Genomic DNA, 25,838 nt, shown 5'->3' on the forward strand with positions numbered 1-25,838 from the left:
AGTCCCAAATCCACCGACTGAACAAGAATTGAGTGATTCCGATTCTACCTCTACCTCAATGGAAAACGACTACCAGGATGACTCTGAAAATACCAGGCCTAAACTATTTACTCAAGAAGCGCTTCATCATCTCATCAGGGACCAAAACTTGTCAAAAGAAAAGGCTGAAGTTTTGGGATCCAGACTAAAGCAGCGTAACCTGCTAGAAGATGGAGTGCATATCAGTACAGCGCGTTACCGACATAGACAGCTGTCTGCATTTTTCAAGATGGCAAACAACCTTTGTTATTGCGAGGACGCAGTATCTCTCATGCAACAACTCTGCAAGTCTGAAACATACAAGACAGAGGATTGGAGGCTGTTTATAGGCTCAGGAAAAGACTCTCTGAAAGCTGTTCTTTTACACAATGGCAATCGGCTTCCATCTGTCCCAATAGCACAAGCAACAAAAATGACTGAGAGCTATGAAACAATGAAAATTCTGTTGGCCGCTATAGAGTATGAGAAACACCAGTGGAAGATATGTGGCGATCTCAAAGTCATCAGTTTACTACTGGGCCTTCAGAGTGGCTACACAAAGCACATGTGCTTTTTGTGCTTGTGGAACAGCAGAGCTGATGCAGAGCACTATGTGAGAAAGGATTGGCCGACAAGACCAAGAGATGCGCCTGGAAGGTTTAACTGTGCTCACAATCCGCTTGTAGATCCAGAAAAGATATTTTTGCCTCCACTGCATCTAAAGCTCGGTTTGGCTAAAAATTTCATCAAAGCTATGGATCAATTCGGTGCTGGGACTCTATACTTATCTCAGAAACTAGGTGGTGTGGTTTCCGAAGCCAAGTTGAAAGCAGGTGTCTTGAATGGACCACAAATTCGTATACTAGTTAATGATAGCGAATTCACCAAAACATTGAACCCACTGGAGAAAAAAGCATGGGAATCATTTGTCAATGTGTCAAAGAATTTTCTTGGAAACTATCGTGCTGACAACTACAAAGAAATCGTAACAACCATGCTTCAGAATTATCATGCATTGGGAGCATGGATGTCCTTGAAATTGCATTTTTTCCACTCTCATATTGAATTTTTCCCAGGTAACCTTGGAGACGTTAGTGATGAACACGGCGAAAGATTTCATCAAAATATCGCCATAATGGAGAGCAGATATCAGGGACAATTGAGTCCTAACATGATGGGCGACTATTGCTAGACACTGCAACGAGAAGAGAGCAAGCTGTACAAGAGAAAGAGTAAAGTTCAGAAGCACTTTTAGAACTTCATATTTTGTCATTATAAAGGATTTGAACTTATGTTTTTTGGTACAATTTTTTATGAGCTTATCTGTGATAGGTTTAAAATTGTATCTTGCATGACGCGATACTGTTACTATATTTACTATTTTTTTTATTCTTTAAGAAAGTAGGTCTGATGGGAGAATGAAACATCCAATTAATATTCATTAATATGAAATTAGTCATGAAAGCACAGTCACATGAGATAATCTCATCTTTTGCATGACACGTGATGGAATATTAAATATTTGTACCAATTGATTTTTTTAGAAAACCTGGTCTGATAGAACAAAACACATATCAGATTCGAATTCAGCAATATGAAATTAGTTGTGTGAGCATGATCTCATATGTGAACCATTTTGGCTGTTGACCAGTGTTATCAGACCATAGCTTTCAACTCAGAGAATTATATCACTATAACAGTGATTGGGGACAGACCTCGTGGTACCACCACATACCAGGTTGACACGCCCCAAGACCCAAGAGACCTGACCCCGGCCTAAGTACATGAATAACCCTACGATATAACCATATTAAGGAAACCACACCTAGCCAAGACACACCCAGACCTGACCCAAGGGAACCAGAATTCTCACCACCACTGGATCAGCTCAACCCAGCATCATGACCTTGTTAATTCAAGGATCCGCTAATTAGCCAGCACTCCTGTTGACCTAACAACCCGGTCAAGACACACCCAGTTCAGTAGGAGAGGTCACCCCCCGGCTCGTCCAATATATAGGGGCTGGAGCTCCTCTCCCCGAGAGTGTGTCTTGTAACCAGGAAGGGCCAGCTACTACGTCCCCAGTCCCACTCGGGAGAAGCCCGCCACTAAGCGTAACGAAGTCTCAGCCGGGTCCATCGACAGAGTGCTGTCAACTCAACATGTAACAGTAAGTGCTGGCTGTGTAGACGGTAGAAGTGCGGTGATCCCGAACCTCCCCAACGATCGACTTAGTGAAGTGCCCATTCTAATTGTGATGTTAGGTCATACAAGAATACCATAATCTTTCATAAATTGTGTACGAACCCCCCCCTTAATTCCCCCTATTGAACTAGTAAAATAAAGCTGTAACACGCATTGGTGTTTTATATACTACACTTGTACTGTGCCTGTGTTAATATGCAGTGTTAACATCACACCCTCGAGACACGCTACCATTTCTTCGCACTATAATACTCTACTACTATTATCTCCTAGCTTACTTCTTCATGTGAGATTTTGTCTCATTATATTATAATCATAGTTGTGGTTGTTATAATCATGGTCGTAGTTGTTACAATCATAGTCGTGGTTGTTATAATTATGGTCGTGGTTATGAACATGGTCATAGTTGTTATAATCATGATCGTGGGTGTTATAATCATAGTCGTGGTTGTTATAATCACAGTCGTGGTTGTTATAATCATGGTCGTGGTTGTTTTAATCATAGTCGTGGTTGTTATAATCCTAGTCGTGGTTGTTATAATGATGGTCGTGGTTGTTATAATGATGGTCGTGGTTGTTATAATGATGGTCGTGGGTTGTTATAATCATGTCTTGGTTATGATCATAGTCGTGGTTGTTATAATCATGGTCGTAGTTGTTACAATCATAGTCGTGGTTATAATCATAGTCGTGGTTGTTATAATCATTGTCGTTGTTATGATCATAGTCGTGGTCGTTATAATCAGGGTCGTGGTTGTTTTAATCATAGTCGTGGTTATTATAATCATGGTCGTGGGTGTTATAATCATAGTCGTGGTTGTTATAATCATGGTAGTGGTTGTTATAATCATGGTCGTGGTTGTTATAATCATAGTCGTGATTGTTATAATCATTGTCGTTGTTATGATCATAGTCGTGGTCGTTATAATCATGGTCGTGGTTGTTATAATCATAGTCGTGATTGTTATAATCATTGTCGTTGTTATGATCATAGTCGTGGTCGTTATAATCAGGGTCGTGGTTGTTTTAATCATAGTCGTGGTTATTATAATCATGGTCGTGGGTGTTATAATCATAGTCGTGGTTGTTATAATCATGGTCGTGGTTGTTATAATCATAGTCGTGATTGTTATAATCATTGTCGTTGTTATGATCATAGTCGTGGTCGTTATAATCAGGGTCGTGGTTGTTTTAATCATAGTCGTGGTTATTATAATCATGGTCGTGGGTGTTATAATCATAGTCGTGGTTGTTATAATCATGGTCTTGGTTGTTTTAATCACAGACGTGGTTGTTATAATCATTGTCGTGGTTATGATCATAGTCGTGATAATCATGGTCGAGGTTGTTATAATCATGGTCGTGGTTGTTATAATCATAGTCGTGGTTGTCATAATCATGGTCGTGGTTATAATCATAGTCGTGGTTGTTATAATCAATCATGGTCGTGGTTGTTATAATCATAGTCGTGATTGTTATAATCATTGTCGTTGTTATGATCATAGTCGTGGTCGTTATAATCAGGGTCGTGGTTGTTTTAATCATAGTCGTGGTTATTATAATCATGGTCGTGGGTGTTATAATCATAGTCGTGGTTGTTATAATCATGGTAGTGGGTGTTATAATCATGGTCGTGGTTGTTATAATCATGGTCGTGGTTGCTATAATCATAGTCGAGGTTGTTTTAATCATGGTCGTGGGTGTTATAATCATGGTCGTGGTTGCTGTAATCATAGTCGTGCTTGTTATAATCATAGTCGTGGTTGTTATAGTCATGGTCGAGGTTGTTTTAATCATGGTCGTAGTTGTTACAATCATAGTCGTGGTTGTTATAATCATGGTCATGAACATGGTCGTAGTTGTTAATCATGGTCGTGGGTGTTATAATCATAGTCGTGGTTGTTATAATCATAGTCGTGGTTGTTATAATCATGGTCCGGTGGAAGTTGTTTGGACTTACTTCCTAGCCCCCATTAGTCCCTGTTCACCTAGCAGTAAAGTAGGTACCTGCTGTAAGTCGAATGTTGCGAATTCGTATTCAGGGACAAGTTGCTAGAGTTTCCAATAACTTGAGGACATAAACCACTGACTCTTCAGGCTTCTACGCCCTTGACTCTTCAGGCTTCTACGCCCTTAACTCATGAGACATAGAGGCAAGCATGAACTTAGCATGCTTCCCTGTTGGGCGCTGTAAACGCTTCTGCGCTTCACCTTACACAATGATGTAGGGGAGTGCCGAATAAAAAAAAAAAAAAAGTCGTGGTTGTTATAATCATGGTCGTGGGTGTTATAATCATGGTCGTGGGTGTTATAATCATAGTTGTGGTTGTTTTAATCATGGTCGTGGATGTTATAATCATAGTTGTGGTTGTTATAATCATGGTCGTGGGTGTTATAATCATAGTCGTGGTTGTTATAATTGTAGTGATGGGTTGTCAGACCACAGCTTACATCTCAGAAACAGTCCAAACTTGACCCAACATTAGGGGGGTCAAAAGTGTAGGGTATCTCTTGCGGCTGACCAAGGATTATAAATCAGCCAGGCTCCCCTTCCCATGTCACACGGCCCCAACAAACATGTAAGAAGGCACCAGCCGACTCTCTCCCAATATACACAATATCCTACACCGCAGAAAGAAGTCCACACTTGACCCGACATCAGGGAGGTCAAGTGTAGGGTAACTCTCACGGCTGACCATCTGATGACTTTCCCAGAAGATACAACTTATAGTCTCTGAAAAAGTCCAGACCTGACCCTGCATTAGCGAGGGCAAATGTAAGGAGACCGCCGCCCCCCGATCAGCTCAACCTGACGGCTCGCCTCCCAATATATAGGACGTGCTAGTCCTCCCTCGGACACACAGGCAGAGACAGAGAGAGAGTGTGTCTTGTAACAAGGTGGCCAGCTACCACGTCCCCGGTCCTGCTCGAGAGAAGTCAGGGGCCGGAGGCAAGCCGCCTCCGGTCGCCTCCAGTCGCCTCCGGTCAGGACCGAGACTTCCCTCTGGCGCCCAGCTAAGCAGTCTCCCATAGAGAGATACCCAGACCAGAGAGAGACAGAGAGTGAGACAGAGAGACACACAGGGATCGGAGGAGGAGGTCCACCACAGCCGAGTCCCGCTCACGGGAGGAGAGTCATGCAGGACTTCCCTCCCCGACTTCCCTCCGGTGTCCCAGCTAAGCAGTCGCCCTCCCGACACCAGTGTCCCAGCTAAGCAGTCGCCCTCCCGACACCAGTGTCCCAGCTAAGCAGTCGCCCTCCCGACACCAGTGTTCCAGCTAAGCAGTCTCCCTGCTAGGTCTTCCCCAGGTCACGTGAGTTTTTGTCAGAGCTTTCCATGGGATGAGTTACCTACGTGGGAAGTGTATTCATTTCATGTTCGTGTCCGAGAATCGGAGTGTCTAGTAACGTAATATGATGTCCTAGTAACGTAAATATAATGTCCTAGTAACTTCAATAGAAGGTGTTATTAATGTGTCCATGTCATGTTCGTAACTAATAAAGAGTTGTAACGAAGTGGTGTTTGAGAAGTCGCCCTTAAGACGTAATAGATGTGTATTGACGTATAAGATACGATAAGTGTAAATAACTATCACGGCCACGCTACCAAAATCTTCCTCTCTCTTTTACTCTCTTACTAAATATTCTTCCTATATATATATAAATCTCTCTTCTTGCAAGATCCGTCTTGTTATATAATCATAGTCGTGGTTATTATAGTCATGGGCATGGTTGTTATAATCATGGTCGTGGTTGTTATAATCATGGTCGTGGTTGCTATAACCATGGTTGTGGTTTTTATAATCATGGTCGTGGTTGTTATAATCATGGTCGTGGTTATAATCATGGTCGTGGTTGTTATAATCATGGTCGTGGTTGTTATAATTATAATGAGACACAATAAACAGAGAAGAAGAAGATATTACATATATAGGGAGAAGCATAGAGAGTAGGAATGTAAAGATAGGAAACTTGGTAGCGTGGCCGGGATGTTTTTTACTCAGCGTCAATACCCTTATCTTATCTCGTATGTCAATACACATATATCACTTCTTAAAGGGACAACTTGTTAAACACCTCTTCGATACAACTATTTATTAATTCACTTAATAACATGGACACATTAATATCACTATTATATCGGGGTACTAACACATTATGTTTTACGTTACTCGACACTGACTCTCGGACACACCTGAATGAATACACTTCCCACAGTAGGTAACTCACCCTAAGAATCGTTCTGACAAGACTCACGTGTACCCTGACGTAGGCCCAGTGAGTGCTGGCTGGGCTGCCTCCTATGGGAGAATCTGCTTAGCTGACGATGCCGTGGTCTGGTCGGTAAGTCTCCCTCCCGACCTGCTTAGTGAACCGAGTGACGACCGGAACGGGAGACAGATGACAGCTACCAGAATGAGAATCGGTATGACCAGAATACCCCCGTGGACGGGACCGCAGGGCCTTTATATGGAGGAGGAACAGCCGGCGTTTTGACCTCTGCCAATTAACACTAAACTGGTTTGATCTGGATGGCTGTGTGCAGATGTGGTCCTGCCCAGGTGTCTTGGTTAGGTGAGGTTGTAGGTCACCCGGCTAACTCACGTCATTAGCGGGCGAGGTCAAGTCCCTAGGGTCGACCTGAGGTGTGTCAACCCGGAATGTGGTGGTACGACGAGGTCTGTAGTGTACTTGCTGTTATATGTGACATAATTCTGGGCTGTAAGCTTTGGTCTGACAATCAATTATTACATAATCATGGTCGTGGTAATTATAATGAATGGTCGTGGTTATTATAATCATGGTACTGGTTGTTATAATCATGGTCGTGGTTGTTATAATCATAGTCGTGATTAGAACATAAGAACATAAAAACGAAAGAAACTGCAGCGGGCCTATTAGCCCATACTGGGCAGTCCCGTTTACACCCAACCCCTATTGCTCATATGAGCATCCAACCTATGTTTGAAGTAATTCAGCGTATTCGAGTTAATGATGATATTTGGTAACTTGTTCCATTCATCCACTACTCTGTTTCCAAACCAGTGTTTACCTATTTCACGCCTAAATCTAAATTTGTCTAATTTAAAACCATTGTTACGAGTTCGCTCCTGGTTAGATAGTTTGAGTACCTTTGTAATGTCCCCTTTGTTTAGCTCTGCCTTCCACTTATACACCTCTATCAGGTCGCCCCTCGCTCTACGTCTCTCAAGGGAGTGCAAATTAAGATGCTTTAACCTGTCTCTATACTCAAGGTTCCTAATGCCCGGGATTAGTCTTGTCATTCTCCTCTGAATTCTTTCCAAGGATTCGATATCCATTCTGTAATACGGTGACCAAAACTGAACTGCGTAATCCAGGTGTGGTCTCACAAGAGCAAGATACAGTTTTAGGATGACCTGGCTAGTTTTGTAACTAACACTCCTTTGTATGAACCCAAGTACTTTATTAGCCTTGTTACGAGCAAAAACACATTGTTTACTTGGCTTAAGGTTCCTACTTATCATTACTCCTAAATCTCTCTCGCAGTCCGATTTCTCTATGGCATCGTTGTTCATCTGGTATCTGGTTTCCCTGTTTACATCTCCTATACTGAGTACTTTACATTTGTCGACGTTGAATTTCATCTGCCATTTTTCAGACCATTCGAAAAATTTGTTTAGATCTTCCTGTAGTTTTGCCGAGTCCTCGTCAGATTTGATAACATCCCATTTTAGTGTCATCAGCAAATTTACTTATGTTGCTGTCTATGCCGATATCTATGTCGTTTATGTATATAATAAATAATAATGGTCCAAGTACTGAGCCTTGGGGAACTCCACTTGTGACGTTGCTCCAATGGGACTTAGTGCCGTTAATGCTCACTCTCTGTTTCCTGTCCTGTAACCACGCCCTAATCCATTTAAGGATGTCACCTTTGATGCCATGAGCTTCTACCTTTCTAATTAGTCTTTCGTGGGGGACTCTGTCGAAGGCTTTGCTAAAGTCGAGATATACCACATCATAATTGTGCCCCTCGTCCACCGATTCGAAAAATGATGAAAAGAATGTTAATAGATTAGTTAGGCAAGAACGTCCGCTTGTGAAGCCATGCTGGGAATCATTGATCAATCCGTGCTTCTCCAGGTGATTTCGAATAGAGTTTGAAATGATTGCTTCCAGTAATTTGCCTACTATTGATGTTAGACTGATTGGGCGGTAGTTAGAGGATAGTGATCTATCCCCTTCTTGAAAATCGGTATTACATTCGCTATCCTCCAGGATTCTGGTACTACACCTGTTTTTAAGGACATGATAAACAACTTTGCTAAGGGCATACTAAGCTCTTCCTTACATTCCTTTAATACTCTGGCAAATATCTCATCGGGACCAGGTGACTTATTAGGCTTTAGTTTGTCTATTTGCTTACTAACATCGTTACTAGTCACTACTATCTCACTTAATTTGTTTTCTTCACTATCTCTGAATAGAGTCGGTGCCTCGGGTATCATATTTAAATTTTCGGTGGTGAAAACTGTTGAAAAATATTTATTCAAATTATTGCTCATTTCTCCGTCGTTATCAGTGAGCTCTCGGAGTCTGACCGTATTGGTCCAATCTTTTCTCGTGTTTTAGTTTGATACATTTGGTAGAATCCTTTGGGGTTTGTCTTCGCCTCCCTTGCTATCCTTTGCGCATTATTCCTCTTTGCTTTCCTTATCTCGGTTTTAACCCTACTCGCCAATACCCTATAATAGTCCCGGAGGTGAATTTCGCCACGATTTATCCTTCTACCTATAGCCTTCCTTTGGCCAATGATGTTCTTTAAATAATTATTTATCCATTTAGGGTCATTGTTGTCTGATCTGAGTTTTTTGTATGGTATGTTCTGCCTTTGTGCATTAAGTAACTCACTATTTAAATTGTCGTGGAACTCGGCAATCTCAGATCTCGTTATCAGGTCGGTGTCATCTGTCAGGTTCATGGCCAAGCGCGACACCCCCTCTCTCAGCTGCCTCTTTAAACTGTCAAAGTTTGCCCTTCTGAAATCTGGTACTTTGGTGGAATTATCCTTACGTCTGCCCTGAAAATCTAACTGGAATCGAATTTCTTTGTGATCGCTGTTTGCAAGTTCGTTCCCTACCTGGACATTGCTAATGAGGTTTTCTCTGTTCGACAGAACTAATTCCAGATATTATTACCCCGTGTGGGTTCGGTTATATGTTGACTTAGGAAACAGTCCTAGATCGTCTCCAGAAAATCCTCTGATTCTGAGTTACCCGTAAGGTCAGTCCAATCTATTTGGCCAAGGTTAAAGTCGCCTACTATACAGACTTTGTTGTGCATGGAAGCCCTGCGCATTTTATCCCAGATAAGTCGCTCATTGACGCTATCAAGATTGGGGGGTCTATATATTACTCCTGTGATTAATTTTTCCCGACCGTCGCTTAATTCAATCCAAATTGTTTCTGTATTCCTCTCAGTTTTTATTTCCTTATTTATTTCACACTTCAGATTATCCCTAACATAGATTGCTACTCGGCCTCCTTTCCTGGTCTGCCTATCGGTATGGAACAATTTGTAACCCGCAATTTGGTATTCGACTGGTAATTCACGTGTTTCTAGGTTGATCCATGTTACGAGTTGGGGATTTAGAATATAGTTATACGTCTACCCAGATCCCAACAGGTAACAAAAAAAAAAAAACAAAGACAATCGGACTATAAAAGGGTAGACAAAGGATGCGAGTTTTCGTTGTGTATAATAAAGTACCATAAATCCCTTAACAAAATATTCAGCTTATAAATTACCCTTAACCAAACTTAACCTAAACATTAACAGTATATACATATTAATACAACATAAACCATTTTGAAGCAAGTGGACGTGGGGGAGGCAATACAAGATAAAAGTACTTAAGTGAGGAGCTGAGATGGCTGACGAGTAAGGCTGAGTATTGTAGAAGACGGTAGGTAGTCACTGCGACGTAGGTTTAGAGGATAGATGATCCTGTGGTCACTTCCCAGAGCCAAGTCCTCTCTCCTCGAATTGGAGCTCACAAAGAAGACTGGAGGAAGTGACGCAACAACCAGGATATGGAGAAGGGAAACCCCGGAGTGTTAACTAAGACGAGTCATACTCGTGTCTCGTCCCTAGATGGCGTTGCTCGTGGTGCTGGGTAGGTAGATCAGGACAATAGATGGCGTGGTTCGTAGTGCTGGGTGGAGGGGTTCGTAACACACCCCCCCTCCAAAGACCTCCGTAGCGCGGGCGCGAAGGAGGTGATCACCTGGTGCGTCTGGAGAGTAGCTGCTGCATTTCCACTGGAGCTCGGGATAAGGAGTCTGCAATCAGGTTGGATGAACGTGAGTGGGTTATGGTCGGTGAAGACTAGGTTGTTTGTGGGCAAGACTGGAGGTAACATTCAAACTTCTTTATTGCCAACACCAGAGCCAGGGCCTCCTTCTCTATGGTCGAGTAGTTGGTCTGATGTTTTTTCAACTTGGCGGAGTAGTATGCCACAGGGTGAAGAACATCAGTGGTTGGGTCGGGTTGTAGGAGCACAGCCCCCACTCCGACACCACTAGCGTCGATTTGCAGATGGAAGGGCGAGGTGTAGTCAGGGGGGTGGACTACAGGCTTGGAGGCAAGGAAGGCTTTGAGGCGGTGGAAAGACTGGTCGCACTTCTGGTTCCAGATGTAAGGGACCGCAGAACTGGTAAGGTCTGTGAGGGGTCCGGCCACGCTGGAGAAGTTACTGCAGAACCGACGGTAGTAGCCGCACATCCCAAGGAAGCGCATGAGTTCCTTCCTCGTCCTTGGAGTGGGGAAGGACAAGATGGCTCTAACGTTTGCGTCCTTGGGTCTCACCATACCAGGTCCAACGTAAGTCACTGAGGCCCGGCCAAAAGCAGATTTAGCCAGGTTTATGGTGAATCCAGTCTCTTGCAGTCGTGCAAACAGTATCTCCAAACGCACCAGATGTTCGTCCCAGCTGTCCGACACCACCACCAGGTCATCCAGGTAGGCGAACGTCCCACCTAAGTTTTGAATTAGGAAGTTGATGGCCCTCACTCACGTCCCCAAGGTTATCATCAGAGGAGGACCTCACATGTCGGGAAGTACCACGTTCCCTACGGCACAGTGACTCCACCAGCAAGGCGTACTCATCAGCCAGCTCAGCCGCACGTCCTAAATTAACCTCTCCACGCTCCTCCACATGCTTCAAGATGTGAAATGGTATCTTGCTCTTCCACTCCTCCAGGACTACCAAGTTTAACAAATCCTGAGGTGGCCATTAAGAAAACCTAGATAAATTAATTAATGGTCAAAAGATAAGATAAGTGGATTACCCTAGAAAATATCACGGCAGTGGATAACCAGAAAGTCCCGGAAACTAACCAAGTTATACCTAGGGAAATTACACTTATGATTATTGTTCTTCTGAGAAGATCCTTAGATAAGGATAAGAGACTTGAAAGAGGAAGGGCATTACGGCATTAATATAAAGATCCGGATTAACAACCCTGAGATACTTGAAAGAGGAAGGGCGTATTGATCCGGATAAACAACCCTTATACTTGAAAGAGGAAGGGCGTATTACGGCATTTTATATAAAGATCCGGATTAACAACCCCGAGATACTTTAAAGAGGAAGGGCGTATTACGGCGTTAATATAAAGATCCGGATTAACAACCCTGAGATACTTTAAAGAGGAAGGGCGTATTACGGCATTAATATAAAGATCCGGATTAACAACCCTGATATACTTGAAAGAGGAAGGGCGTATTACGGCATTTATATAAAGATCCGGATTAACAACCCTGATAAATGGTATGATTGACCCTGAATGAGATAATGAGAAGAACAATAATTGAGGCTTTATAATTATGGGGTCCTGGTAGAGCGGGGCGTCCCAAGATATCACTTCACCCTAAACTAGTGACTATGGAACAGCCTACTCTGGAGTGAGGGTACGGCATTAAACAGATCCGGATTCTTCCCTTCTTCCCTACACTCGATAAGACTTACTACACGACTGCCACGTGTAATAACAGGTAAGCCTTATGACACTTGGAACCTAATATCCTACGGCTGTCACTCTTACTGTACGATAATACCAATATATGCACACACATATGAAGGAAACTTTAAACCACCGTAAAGCAATTGTGAACAGAAGTGACTGGGAGGAATAATTAACACTGAGTAACAAGGGAGGAAGGAATATGGTACTTAAGGTCGGGTCCTGTCACGGTCGCCATTTGTTACGAGTTGGGGATTTAGAATATAGTTATACGTCTACCCAGATCCCAACAGGTAACAACAACAAAAAAACAAAGACAATCGGACTATAAAAGGGTAGACAAAGGATGCGAGTTTTCGTTGTGTATAATAAAGTACCATAAATTCCTTAACAAAATATTCAGCTTATAAATTACCCTTAAACAAACTTAACCTAAACATTAACAGTATATACATATTAATACAACATAAACCATTTTGAAGCAAGTGGACGTGGGGGAGGCAATACAAGATAAAAGTACTTAAGTGAGGAGCTGAGATGGCTGACGAGTAAGGCTGAGTATTGTAGAAGACGGTAGGTAGTCACTGCGACGTAGGTTTAGAGGATAGATGATCCTGTGGTCACTTCCCAGAGCCAAGTCCTCTCTCCTCGAATTGGAGCTCACAAAGAAGACTTGGAGGAAGTGACGCAACAACCAGGATATGGAGAAGGGAAACCCCGGAGTGTTAACTAAGACGAGTCATACTCGTGTCTCGTCCCTAGATGGCGTTGCTCGTGGTGCTGGGTAGGTAGATCAGGACAATAGATGGCGTGGTTCGTAGTGCTGGGTGGAGGGGTTCGTAACAATCCATGTTTCAGTGAAAGCAATTATATCGATTTTTCGGTACATACCAAGGCCCTAATATCATCCATTTTGTTTCTCATACTTCTAATGTTCGTGTAGTATACATTTAAGTTAGTCGTGTTCTTAGTCCTCCCCTTACCGCGTTTGGTTTTAAACTCCTTGTCTAATTTAGTTTTGTCATCATTCCTAACACTATTTCACTGTACTCTTTCGCCTTGTTTACCCGCTCCCACTGCAGTCTCCTCCACCCCTGTGCCCATATGTTCTCTTAGCAGTTTAAAGACTTCGATATCTTTTGAACTGCCCCCTCTAGAGCCCCAGCCAGGGTTGCTACTCCATCCCTAGACAGGTGCACCCCATCCTTAGCATAAAGGTCCCTTTTGCCATAGAAATTGTCCCAGTTGTCAATGAATGGGACTGATATTGACTTGCAATATCTGTCAAGGCGGTCGGATTGTTATAATCATAGTCGTGGTTATTATAATCATGGTCGTGGTTGTTATAATCACGGTCGTGGTTGTTATAATGATGGTCGTGGTTGTTATAATGATGGTCGTGGTTGCTATAATGATGGTCGTGGTTGTTATAATGATGGTCGTGGTTGTTATAATCATAGTCGTGGTTATTATAATCATGGTCGTGGTTGTTATAATGATGGTCGTGGTTGTTATAATGATGGTCGTGGTTGTTATAATGATGGTCGTGGTTGTTATAATGATGGTCGTGGTTTTTATAATGATGGTCGTGGTTGTTATAATGATGGTCGTGGTTGTTATAATCATGGTCGTGTTTGTTATAATCATGGTTGTGGTTGTTGTAATCATGGTCGTGGTTCTTATAAACATGGCCGTGGTCGTGTTACTTCCAGTATCTAATATACTATAAGAAAGAATAGAATGAAGGTTAGAATAATTAATTAAAGAAATATTCGCCATAAGGAGAGGTTAAAATCATTAACAAAAATTATTATGAATCACTGATGATCATTCCGAGATAAATTATATTATGAAGAGAAGTGACCTTGATTCTGGTTATATTAGCCACCATCTGCTTAAGTCATCACCTGTGTTAAGTTATTATAGTAGGCTGTGTCATAGGAGGGAAGATCAGCTAAAACTAATGGCCCATCACTTTTTTGGTAGATTTTAGTGTATATAAACAGAAAATAATTTCAGTTTCAATATTTTGCAACCTTTTGCTAGGTAAATTTTAGCGTGAAATTTATCGAAAATCTAACGTACAGCTGCATTAGTGCATTACAATTAAATAGTGAACATTGCTTTCTGACTTCATTCTTTAACAACCCAACTAATATTTTTTTCTGTTTCAGATTCTGATGCATTTATAAGTTGATAATATTTGCGATGGCTGCTTGTGTCAGGACGAGGAACCAAAAATCCAGCCATCTCAGTCACTATCTTGGGTCTGGGAGAGAGCTCCTGAAGTCGGAGTTGCCTACATTGAGAGATGCTTTGAGATACGGTGTTTTAATCAGGCAAATCAGTGAAAAGAACCAAAGAACTTACACAAACAAAGACATTGCCAGTGATATGACCAAAGCTGTCTTGGCACAGTACACTCTGGCTAACGCTCAGCTCAAGCCTCCAGTCATAACAAGTCAGAAGAAGATTAGTGAGAGACTGCTAGCCAGTTGGGAAAAGGCAAGAGATATCTCTCTTGGGAGAGGAAAACTTGCAGTTAAGGACAGCTTTGCCAAGCAACTGGACCAGTTATTTGACATAATTACTTGCAAGTGCCCAATTGTTCTCTGTCCTGAGTTTGGATGCGATCGTGACTGTAAATCCGAGGCCCACATCTCCTGTATTTGCAAGCGTGAACTGAAGATTCCCGTGATCGAACTGGCATTTGTCAAAGCACAGAGAGAGAAGACTGGCAGTATAGGGGCTCTCATGATTTCTAGCCAAGATATTCCGGAGTCCAAGAGACAGGAGGCTGCCACAGAGAGACAGAAGAGGAGAAGAGTTGCCGAGGAAAAGAGACTTGAGAAGGCCCAGGGTGAGGTAAAAAAGGCCGATGATTGGAGTCAAGCTGATTCAGAGTTTAATGACTTCCCCATGGCTGATCCGAGTGCTGACCAGGAGAATGGTGACTTTGTCCCTAACCCAGAAAATAATGATCCCAAACCTTCCAGGCATAACATTCGAAATAGGAAAGATATCCCGAGCATAGCTCTGGCCAGCATGCGACACCACACTGGTCTCAGAGAAACTGCAGAGATAGCAACAGCTGCCTGGATTGACGGTGGTTTGATAACACCTAATGATGTTCACCTGGTGATAGATCATAACAAAGTAAGGAGAGCTCAGGAGAAACTTGATGGGAGAAGGGATGACACTAAAGTGTTCATGAAAGTTGGAGATTCTGACAAGTTGTTCCCTGCCATGGTGAAGGAGGAACACTACTCCTGCTGCAGTGAACCAGGAGGGAAGTATTTGTGGCATTTCACTCCAGAGAAAGATGACATCAGGAAACCAGCTGAGATAGTGGCAGATAACATTGTGAACTGGCTCAGAGAGAGGAACGTAGACCAGACCCTGCAGGCCATTGGAGGGGACAGCACCAACACGAACACAGGGTGGCAAGGGGGGGTCATACAGTGGATAGAGCGGAAGATTGGGAGGAAGCTGGTCTGGATTGTTTGTGACCTCCACACCAACGAGTTGCCACTCAGACATCTGATCCAGGAGCTGGATGGCAAGACTCTTTCAAACAACAGATGGTCTGGTCCTCTTGGCAAGATGCTGGACTCTGCCACTGAGTTAGAAATAAATCCGAGCTTTGAAAAAATCACAGTTGGCCCTCCACTCGTTGAGCTTGCACATACTGTCATTGACGACCTGAGTACTGACCAGTACTATGGTTACATGATTTGCAGTGCCATCAAAACTGGGGTCATGCCTGATAGACTTGCTTACCTGCAGATAGGTCCAGTCTCACATTCTAGGTGGCTCACAATGGCTCTCAGGTTCTGCAGAATTTGGGTCGCTCATCATAAACTGAAAGGGAACCAGCTTCACAACCTGAGACTTATTGTCCAATTCATCGTGAGTGTCTACTTGCCAAATTGGTTCAACACCAAGGTCAAGTCATCGTTCTCCGAAGGTCCGAGGCATGTTCTCTTCCAGCTTGAGCTCCTGAGGAGTCAGCCAAGGAAGGTTGTTCAGATTGTGGAGCAGACTGTGAGGAGATCTTCCTGGTATGCTCATCCCGAGGCAGTTCTGCAGACAATGCTCTGCAGTAAGGATGAGGAGGAGAGAAAAGTGGCAGTCAAAAAGATCTTGGATATGAGTCTTATGAGAGGATCTGGGCATGACGAATCAGTTGGTGACGATTCCTTCAGGGTCAGGAAGACTCCTGAAGTCAATCTAGGTGCCAAGACCCTCACTGATCTCATAGATCTGGATAACATCCAGGCTGGCAGTGAGCCCCCTCTTACCTGTAGCCTCACCAATGTTCAAGTCAGAGCTTTCCTGGACAACCCCATGCATGTCCCTGCCTGGCCCTCGCACACCCAGAGTATAGAGCGTTGTGTACAGCAAGTGAGCAAGGCCAGCAGTCACGTGTACAGCCAGGAGAGGAGGGAAGGCTACATCCGAGCTCAGGTGGTTAGCAGGGAGGTGATGAGTAGAAACAGGAGCAAGAAAGACATGTTCTCTATGGTGTGCAGCAACACCGGGTCGTAGTAGTAAAACGGTTTTTGTATTTGATGATTTTGTTTTCTAAAGGAATATTAAATTTAATAAATGTGTCAAGATCATTCGTTTCACTATTCTGGATCATTTTCATCCTAATAAATTAACCTGATACATTTACTTTACTTTAAATAAGCTATTTAGTGGTGTTGGTAAAAGGGTGGGAATACTGAATTTTCATAAGATTTCAAGTTAAAATTTACCTAGCACAAAATGAAAACTTTTCAAATCTGAAGATATCACATGATTCTGCACATAGAACTACATCATTAATACCATGGGCCGATTTTTCAAACTCAAAAAAAAAAATTCGCCACCATATGACACACCCTATTATCATAGTCATCATCTACGTTAGTCAGTTTTAGGCCCATAGATGTTCTTTCCGCACGATTGTGTTAGTTTTCAACGAGTCTTATTATTTACGCTGGTGGATGTAAGACCTCCTACCCTCACTGACGCAGCTATGGTCAATTTGGTGTTATTCTTGTTTATGAAGGCCTTCTAATCTGTCTCAAGTCTATCCGTCCTGTCTATTGCCATCCCAACTGTCTGTTCGTCTGCGTGGTGTTTGAATGTAAGCCCGTCTGTACTCTTTTTATCGTCAAATCTGTCTGTCTTTTCCGTTGTTGGCCTGTATCTGTCTGTTTGTTTAATGTGAACCAGTCAGTCAGCTGTCTGTCTGTCATGTTAGTTGCCATATTGTCTATTTCTGCATGTATGAATCTGTCTATTTTTGTCAACCTCCTGTCTGTTTCACTGTCTATATTCACCCTGTGTCTATTGTAGTCATCTTCTCCATGCATTCCTGTTATTATCTTTTTATCTCTTCTCCTTTCCCATGAGCCACCGGAATAAGTATACACTGTAGCTGTAAAGTCGTCTGGTAACGTTGAAACTGCGCATCCAGACGCATGATGAAACTCAGCTCCCCCCCCCCCCACCTGTTATCTCTAACTATTTTCTGTTTCCCCTTCTTTATTCTTCTATTTACTCACCTCCCTTCCTTTACTAATCCAAACAACATTAAAAAAAAAGTAGGCTAAGAAAAAAAGTGGGGGGAGGAGGAGGGAGCCTTACGATAACTGCAATCGTGGGCTGACAGAGTACAGCGAATGAAGGTGCGCCAAGTCCTTAGACTTGCATTGTTTTCCAGATTAAAAGAATAAGGTTATGTTATGGCTTCCTAAAAAAACCATCGATATGGGACCAGGTTTGTTCCACTCTACGAATTTTTTTGCGATTTTTCCACCAAGTTTGATGAAAAACGATTGTGCCGTTTCGGCTCGCCAGAACAGACAAAACCACACACACACACACACACACACACGCCTTGTCTTATAGTATATTAGATTAAAGCTCAATGGTTCAAACTTAACTTCATTGATACTTGCTTAGGAAATTGATCTCTAAATTACTCAAATCACACACCCAGACAGCCAATGCCAGCAAAGCTAGTGTTTATTTTCTAGTACAATACGTTGGCCCTTATAGCAAAGCCATCAGAACAAACTGGCTAAGTTGTAATGAAAATTTTATGGGGAAATTTATTTATAATAGTACTCAGATCAGAGAACACACAGCAAAGGTATTTTAGATATGAGCTGCAATACTCAGTTCCTTATTAATCCAAATGTAAACGCTGCAACGCTTATGTCTGTCAAACCAAACAACATCTGAGGGCTATAATTGCCGAACACCAAGCTCGCTCGTTCAGATTAAGTCAATTATTGTTTTAACTAGTTTATTCAGCAATCATAGACCATTGCCATGCAACTGATCACTCTATAAATAAGGCAGATTTCACCATCCTCACAACGTGCCCCGACAAGATGAAACAAATCACAGCGTCTCCTCACCCACCGAGTAGTCATTACTGGGTACCCATTATTTGCTTAGCTTTGTATAATCATGTTTTGTATTGGGTTTCTGCTACTCAATGCGTCTTTGTTCTGTACAGTTACATGTAATACATTTGAACAATTGATAATTCAATGTTTTGATGTTCATTTTTAATAAAATTGAATATGTTGTTGTTTATCTATTAGTTGGTACTCTTCCCACAAGGAAAGCACTGCACATAGTGAAGCGTGGGTACTTTTACTTTATAGCAAAATTGACCACATTGCCACTTCCGTCTCCGTCGAGATACAGAAGTGGTTTTCCTAACCTTTTTTTGAAAAAAATATCGATTTTGACCATACTGGCGCTTGGGATATTTTGGCCGTACGTGTCTCTTATATATATCTTCTCTAATTCTCCAAGGTTGTGTTGATGACATACGTGTAGCAGGTCACTCCCTTCCACTTGCTACTTCTGTAAATAGTAGTGGCTGGAGCAAGGTGACCACCCATCAGAACCTGATCCAAGGTTGTTCTTCTCCCGATTCCTGTATCAACACCACCTGCCTGCTTCCCCTGTCCTGCCATGACTCTTGGAGACATGCAACCTGCAGGTAAAGACATAACTTACGCACACAGTTTTTCCATGACTCAGAGTGTACGACTTGCATGTAAGGGTACATCCTGACTCTCCTGTCCTAATATGACTTGGAGGTACACAGCATTCAAGTAATGACTCAACCTGTTAGGGGTGTGAGGCACTATAATAAATATAATAGGCTTTTGTTTACAATAGGTCACACCCAAATAACTGTGCATTTCAAACACCTTTTTACAGGATCGAATTTTCAATAATTCACAAGATAATATTTTAATAAAGTTTTCAATTAAAGTAATCCTAGGTGCAGGAAGATGTCAATCATCAGTGTTATGTGACTTGATATTGATAACTATTTTAATTCGCTTCTATTCCATAATATCTCAAAATACATGTATATATATATATATATATATATATATATATATATATATATATATATATATATATATATATATATATATATATATATATATATATATATATATATATATATATATATATACACATATATATATAATTTCAGCAATGGACTTGTTACGTGGAAAGCGTAGTTTTATAACGAAGAGGAGAACCAGGGAAAATACAAACATCATGACTAAATTGGGTTTCTTTCTTCAATAACGTTTCGTAAAATCTTTGTCCATCATCAGAGCCTAGAAAAGACAAAACGTTTTAAAAAATTACAGGTAATATACAATAAAAACGTAACATAATTCCAAAATATATCTTCCGCAAAATCAATAAAAAAGAGCATTATAATTTAAGACCAATAAAAATGACGAGATACCTACGTACAAAACTAAATTCAGAAAAAAAAACTAAAATATACAGGGAGTACGTATTACCTTAATTTAGACGAGGCTTTGTGTAAAAAACACAACAATTCACATGAAGCCATATCACAAATGGATGGCTTTACTTTATATTAATACAAGGCTTCCATAATGAGGAGGTCCGTCTCACAGTTGCTCCTGCCAAGAACTGAGAAATCAGACGAGGAAAACGGGTGATCATGCTGGTGAGCGTGGTTACGGAGAGGTGAATGCTGTGGTCGTGTGATTAACTGGCCTGTTCGGACGGAACTGCCCAAGTGCTCATGGATGCGAGTTATCAAATGTCTTTTTGTTTTACCTATATATGCTGCCCTACTGCTAGCGCACGTAAATTTATAAACAACTGGGGATTGTAGGTGTGTGGGTATGGTGTCTTTTGTTTTAAATAATTATTTAATTGAACTCTGGGTTTTGAAGACTAGTCTAAGAGAAATTTGTGGATAGAAGTCATTGAAAAGCTTCTGAAGTTTGTTTCTAAGGGTGAAACTGAGTTGGCCTGTGTATGGAATGGTGAAATAGATAGAATATTTAGGAACAGTGTGGATTTGAGGCTGTGGTTTTAAAAATCCTATTAAGGGTTTTGCCGATATAAGTATCTGTAAATTTCTTAGGGAAACCATTCTTATTGAGTATTTTCTTTATGTATTTCAGTTCAATGTCCAAGTGGAAATAGCTTGAACATATATTAAAGGCTCTATTGGTAAGAGTACGTACTAGATTTCGTTTGTAATTAAGAGGAATGAAAGATGAAAATTTTGAACTCAAACCAGTGAATGTTGGTTTTCTGTGTAAGGCTGTCTCGAAACTGTTTTGAAGACGGTGGATATTAACATCAAGGAATGGTAGAATATTGTAAGTTTCTAATTCACAAGAAAATGTTCTGTTTTTAATGTATGTCACCTGAAATTTTTTAATTTTTGTGTTTGTTTTCTAGGCTATGATAATGGAAAATGATTTTCTGAAACGTTAGTGATTAAAGAAACCCAACTTAGTCAAGAGGAATATATTCAAGACATCTTCAGAGGCAACTGGATTACATGGACAGAGAGAGGCTTAAATATACAGGGTGACCTAAAAACATCAGGTCAGGTCAAAATGATGACATCCACTAATCCCCACACCAACACACACGTAGAGGAGCTTAAGAGAAGGGTGGTGACGTGACTAGCCAGGTCAGGTCAGAAAAAAGGGAACCCACAAAATAACTATCATACATCTAGATCAAAGGTTTTCAAAGCATTTTTAACCTTGGGCCACTGACAAATAAATTTATGTAACATATTATCAGTTTTGAACTGACCATCACTAAGGTTTATTGATTTTAATTCCTTAATCAAACTAGCTTCAACCAGAAGTCTTTCTGTGACACAAGATGATTTGAATACTTCTAAGCTTTTTTCCCAAGCAATGGGGTGATTATTATTCCTAACATGAACGAACAAGGCACTGCTTTCAGATGCAGTTCTGATATTATACTTATGTTGTTTGATTCTGAGCTGCAGTGTTTTTCCTGTCTGACCTACATAATTACAATTACATTTGCTACATGGAATACAATAAACACTTCCATTTACATTCAAACTTGGGCTATTCCTTATTAACATATTGGTAATGGTTGAGTCATACTTGAAAACAACATTAATATTTAGAAGCTTGAGGGACCGAACTAACGGGACAAATTCATTACGATAGGGCAGAGTCAAAATATTCTTAAGTGTAGGAACTTGTCTGGTTTGAGAGGAATGAAAGGATTTTTTAGCCCTTTTAAAACAACGATCAACAAACACAGAAGGGTACCCGAGTTTCTGTGCAATAGAACGAATGTGTTTCAATTCATCGTCAATAAATTCAGAGTCACAAATACGCAGACATCTTAAGAACATAGCAGAAAAAACTGACATTTTGGTAAACTCAAGGTGATTCGATAAAAAGTGAATGAAACTGTCTACCCCTGTGGGCTTTCTATATACCTTAAATTTATAGTTTTGGCCATTTCTCATGATAAGCATATCAAGAAATGGAAGGGATTCATTTATTTCTCTTTCAAGAACTCCCCCAACAACACAATTGGTTGCATTTATAAAGTTCCTTGCAAGGAATGTAATATGTTTTACTTAGGCCAGACAGGTAAAGATCTTGCAACTAGAATTAAACAACACAAATACAGTGTTAGGACAGGCCAGGAATCCAATGCTCTGTTTGTTCATTTGAGGGATAACAAGCATTGCATTGACTGGGATAATGCCTCCTCAATATTACCATGTAATTCAATTGATAGTAGGAACATCATAGAATCTAGTCTTATTAAACATACCGAAGCATTCAACATGAATTTGAGTAACGGCATGTACAAGCTGGACAATTTTGTAATTAAGAAGATTTGTGATCAGGTGAGAAGGCCGGGTCACCTGACCATCTGACCTGACCACCAACCGTTGTGTGCTATTTAAAGATTAGTAGGGTCATTACCTAATACCTGACCATTGTGGACCTGGTCTCACCCTCCTCTGTATATATACACCTTGATTTGTATTACTCTCTCTAGTCTGTACTCACCCCTGAAGATGTGAATTACACGAAAGCGCTTGGGAACTTCGTGTTTTCTTCTTTCCTTGTGGTTATCAGCATATACCTAGATCACGCGCACCTACAGTGATTTGCTTGCATATATATATATATATATATATATATATATATATATATATATATATATATATATATATATATATATATATATATATATATATATATATATATATATATATAATGGAAATTAAAAAAAAATAAGCATCAGGCCAAAATGGGATACTCCCACTTGTTCTCAAATTTGTTCATATAGAGTTTTCTGTAGTTCTATTTAAACTCTTTAGGATATCGTTTCATCTCCAAACTTCCACTCATTGTGGAAACCTGTTACCATTCATCTAAATTCAAAAGAAGGCTATATTTTCAACCCTCCAAATTTTCGCTTATTTACCCCACCTTAACAATAGCAATGATTTCTATAGTTACCATTAGCCATTTCCCCAAATAATTTAAAAATTACTAATTTATTCGGTGACCGACGGTGTGTTTTTATGGTGGGCGCTAGAGTGCTGGTCATCTAACACACCAATCGTTACTTGTGAAGTGCACTCCTATGCCCTTTCCTCTTTAGTCTTTTTTTTTACATTCTTTCTATATTGGTTTACTTTGAAGTATTTTACCGCCTTGTTGCCTTTCTTCAAGGAATTTTTGGTATTGATATTCTTGTCTTTCGCCAACCACATGTTTCTCTCTTAGTACTGTAGTTTGCAGTTTGGTAAACGTGCTCCAGCGTAAGCTTCGGGAAATGAAGAGCGAATGATAGACTAAAATATTACAGTGATCGGAAAACATTTCGGATCAACACCAGATGCACGAATTTTTCAATATCACCAAAGCAATCTATGGCCCAACTACAAACATCACTGCTCCCCTCCGCTCATCCGACGTTAACTCCCTAATTAGAAACGAAGAAGGCAGCCTTCAATGTTGGAAAAAACACTACCATTCCCTGCTCATTCGAAACACCGATATGGATGGCCTGTCTACACAGCAACTCTTTTAGCTCTCAAAGCAAGCCCACCTCGATTATCCCCCAATCCATGGTGAGGTAGCTAACGCCATCAAGCAGATGAAAAAAAAAGCCACAGGACTTGGTGGATTCCCAGTTGAGGTGTTATAAAGCAGGAGGACCCTTGCTTGACCAGTTGCCTCCACTCTCTCCTGGAGAATAAATGGGAACAGGGGGAATCCTCCAAGATCTTAAAGACGCTACTATAGTCAATATCTTTAAGAACAAGAGAGACTATTCAGACTGTGGCAACTACTGGATTTTGCTCCTTTCCGTAAGTGGTAAGATTTTCACTCGAGTTCCCCTTAGACAACTATCTGAGGCAGAAAATTTCCTCCCAGAGTCTCAATGTTGGTTTCAGACCATCTAGGAGCACCACTGACGTGTAAATGCCCTTTAATATCCTCACTGCCAAAGAGGCAGATATATGAGAAAAACATCAGAATAAAAAAAAATGAAATTTTTAGGAGTTGTAGATGACTATATTGGACTCATTTTTTTATATGGAGCTACTCTGAAGATAGCCTAGTTTAGAGATGGTAGCCATTTTCCAATATGGCTACCCAAATAAAGATTTGACACAGAAGGCTTAGATATTGTATGACATTTCATATATGTTGTTTCATTTATTTTTATATTAAAATAAAGTCAGTGAAACTTACTTTTTTATAAAATCTGTAATCCTGCAAACCAGGACTGCAGATTTAACAATTCAAAAACAATGTAAAATAATAAAATAATGAGTTCATATTTCAATAATAGTTTTTAGTACCTTCTTACAATAATCATATCATTATACGAATTAGTATTTATGTTTGCAATATACACATTATTACTATAAAAATAATTGATTTTAATTTCCAGGTGCATGTGTTTTCAACTTTAATTGGATGCTGGTGGTGCATGTTAACACTTAGCTGTACTGTAGTATAGTGCAGGTTGTGGTTGGAGTACTGTAGCTAAACGTATGATACTTGTTTATCTCTCTGAAATTGTGCCATTTACATCCATTGAAGAAAATGACGTGACAAAATGCTTTCTGCCAGACTCACAAAAGAGAAGCCTTTCAATGCCCAAACGCAAGGCGCTGGGTATAGTTTTCTTTAGCGTCAGTTATAAGATTGATCGATGGGACATGAGTTCATAAAGATCAAGAACCCTTGGTATTTTCCATGCCTATAGTAGCTGTGATACTGTCTCCTCGTTTGCAGGCATTAGCAAGGAAAATGCACGGTATGTGTCGAAGATCTTTGATGATGTGACACCTCCATTTGAAGAACTGTTTGAAGAGAATATAATTTCAGAAGAATGCTTCGCTACAATCGAGTGATAAACCGTGCTACTATTGATATTGATATTTAAACAGTTTATTTGGCCAGGAAAATACAGATACAGAGTCGATAATAATAACAATATTGACATGTTTGAGCCAACTGAGATCCTGAGCTCTTTTAAAGGCACCTGATATATTGTATATCGTACATTTATCTCAAGGAAGTATTAGGTAACATTTAGTATCATCTGGAATAACTTCGTTATTTATTTATTTATTATTACATTCTTCTTTCTTTTTTTTTACTTTTAAATTATAAATTCATACATATTTTACAGTGGAGATGATATACATTAATATGATAAGGGAGGGAAGCAAGGCAACATGGGTTGTATTAAGATGAACTGGAGGACAGAAACAGTCAGTATCATGTCTTGACTGCACGTACATAATTATTGCAATGGTAATTTCTATGTATCTCCATGACATTATATGATATAATGGTTACAATGGTTTTGGTGGTACAATAAAAGTAGGTTTACCCCAAAATATTAATACTTAGAAAATATATATTTTTAAGAGATAATTTAAAGACAGGAAGCATAGGCTTTGCTCAGATAGGTGGGGCAAGTTGTTCCACACCTTCACACCATGATATTTTATAGAGGTTTGGGACTAAGAGGAGAACGTGGTCTTAGTAGCTCTGGGTGTCTTAAGTTGTATCTCTATAAATAATTATTGGCAATCAAGTGATTGACGGATTTATAAACAAAGAGGGCACAGCAGTAAGTGTTAATATCCTCGAATTTTAACATGTTCAATTTAGCAAATTGTTAGTCAGTGTGATTTTTTTTTCAAGTAGGTCAGGGGTTGTGTTTTTGTGGAGTCAGAGGCCCCCTAAAGTGTG

At 40.6% G+C, this 25,838-nt stretch overlaps 1 protein-coding gene across 1 annotated transcript in view; it reads left to right on the forward strand.

Annotated features, from left to right (window-relative positions):
* Positions 1-24,988, forward strand: part of LOC121865132 (putative neural-cadherin 2) — a 49,027-nt gene extending 24,039 nt beyond the window's left edge. The window contains exon 5 of the mRNA XM_042364457.1: positions 24,870-24,988. Within this exon, the coding sequence (XP_042220391.1) occupies positions 24,870-24,988 (119 nt within the window). The remainder of the gene's footprint in view (positions 1-24,869) is intronic.
* The last annotated feature ends 850 nt before the right edge of the window (positions 24,989-25,838 follow it).

This window comes from Homarus americanus, unplaced genomic scaffold (assembly GCF_018991925.1).
Source record: "Homarus americanus isolate GMGI-L3 unplaced genomic scaffold, GMGI_Hamer_2.0 scaffold2539, whole genome shotgun sequence".
NCBI lineage: Eukaryota > Metazoa > Arthropoda > Malacostraca > Decapoda > Nephropidae > Homarus > Homarus americanus.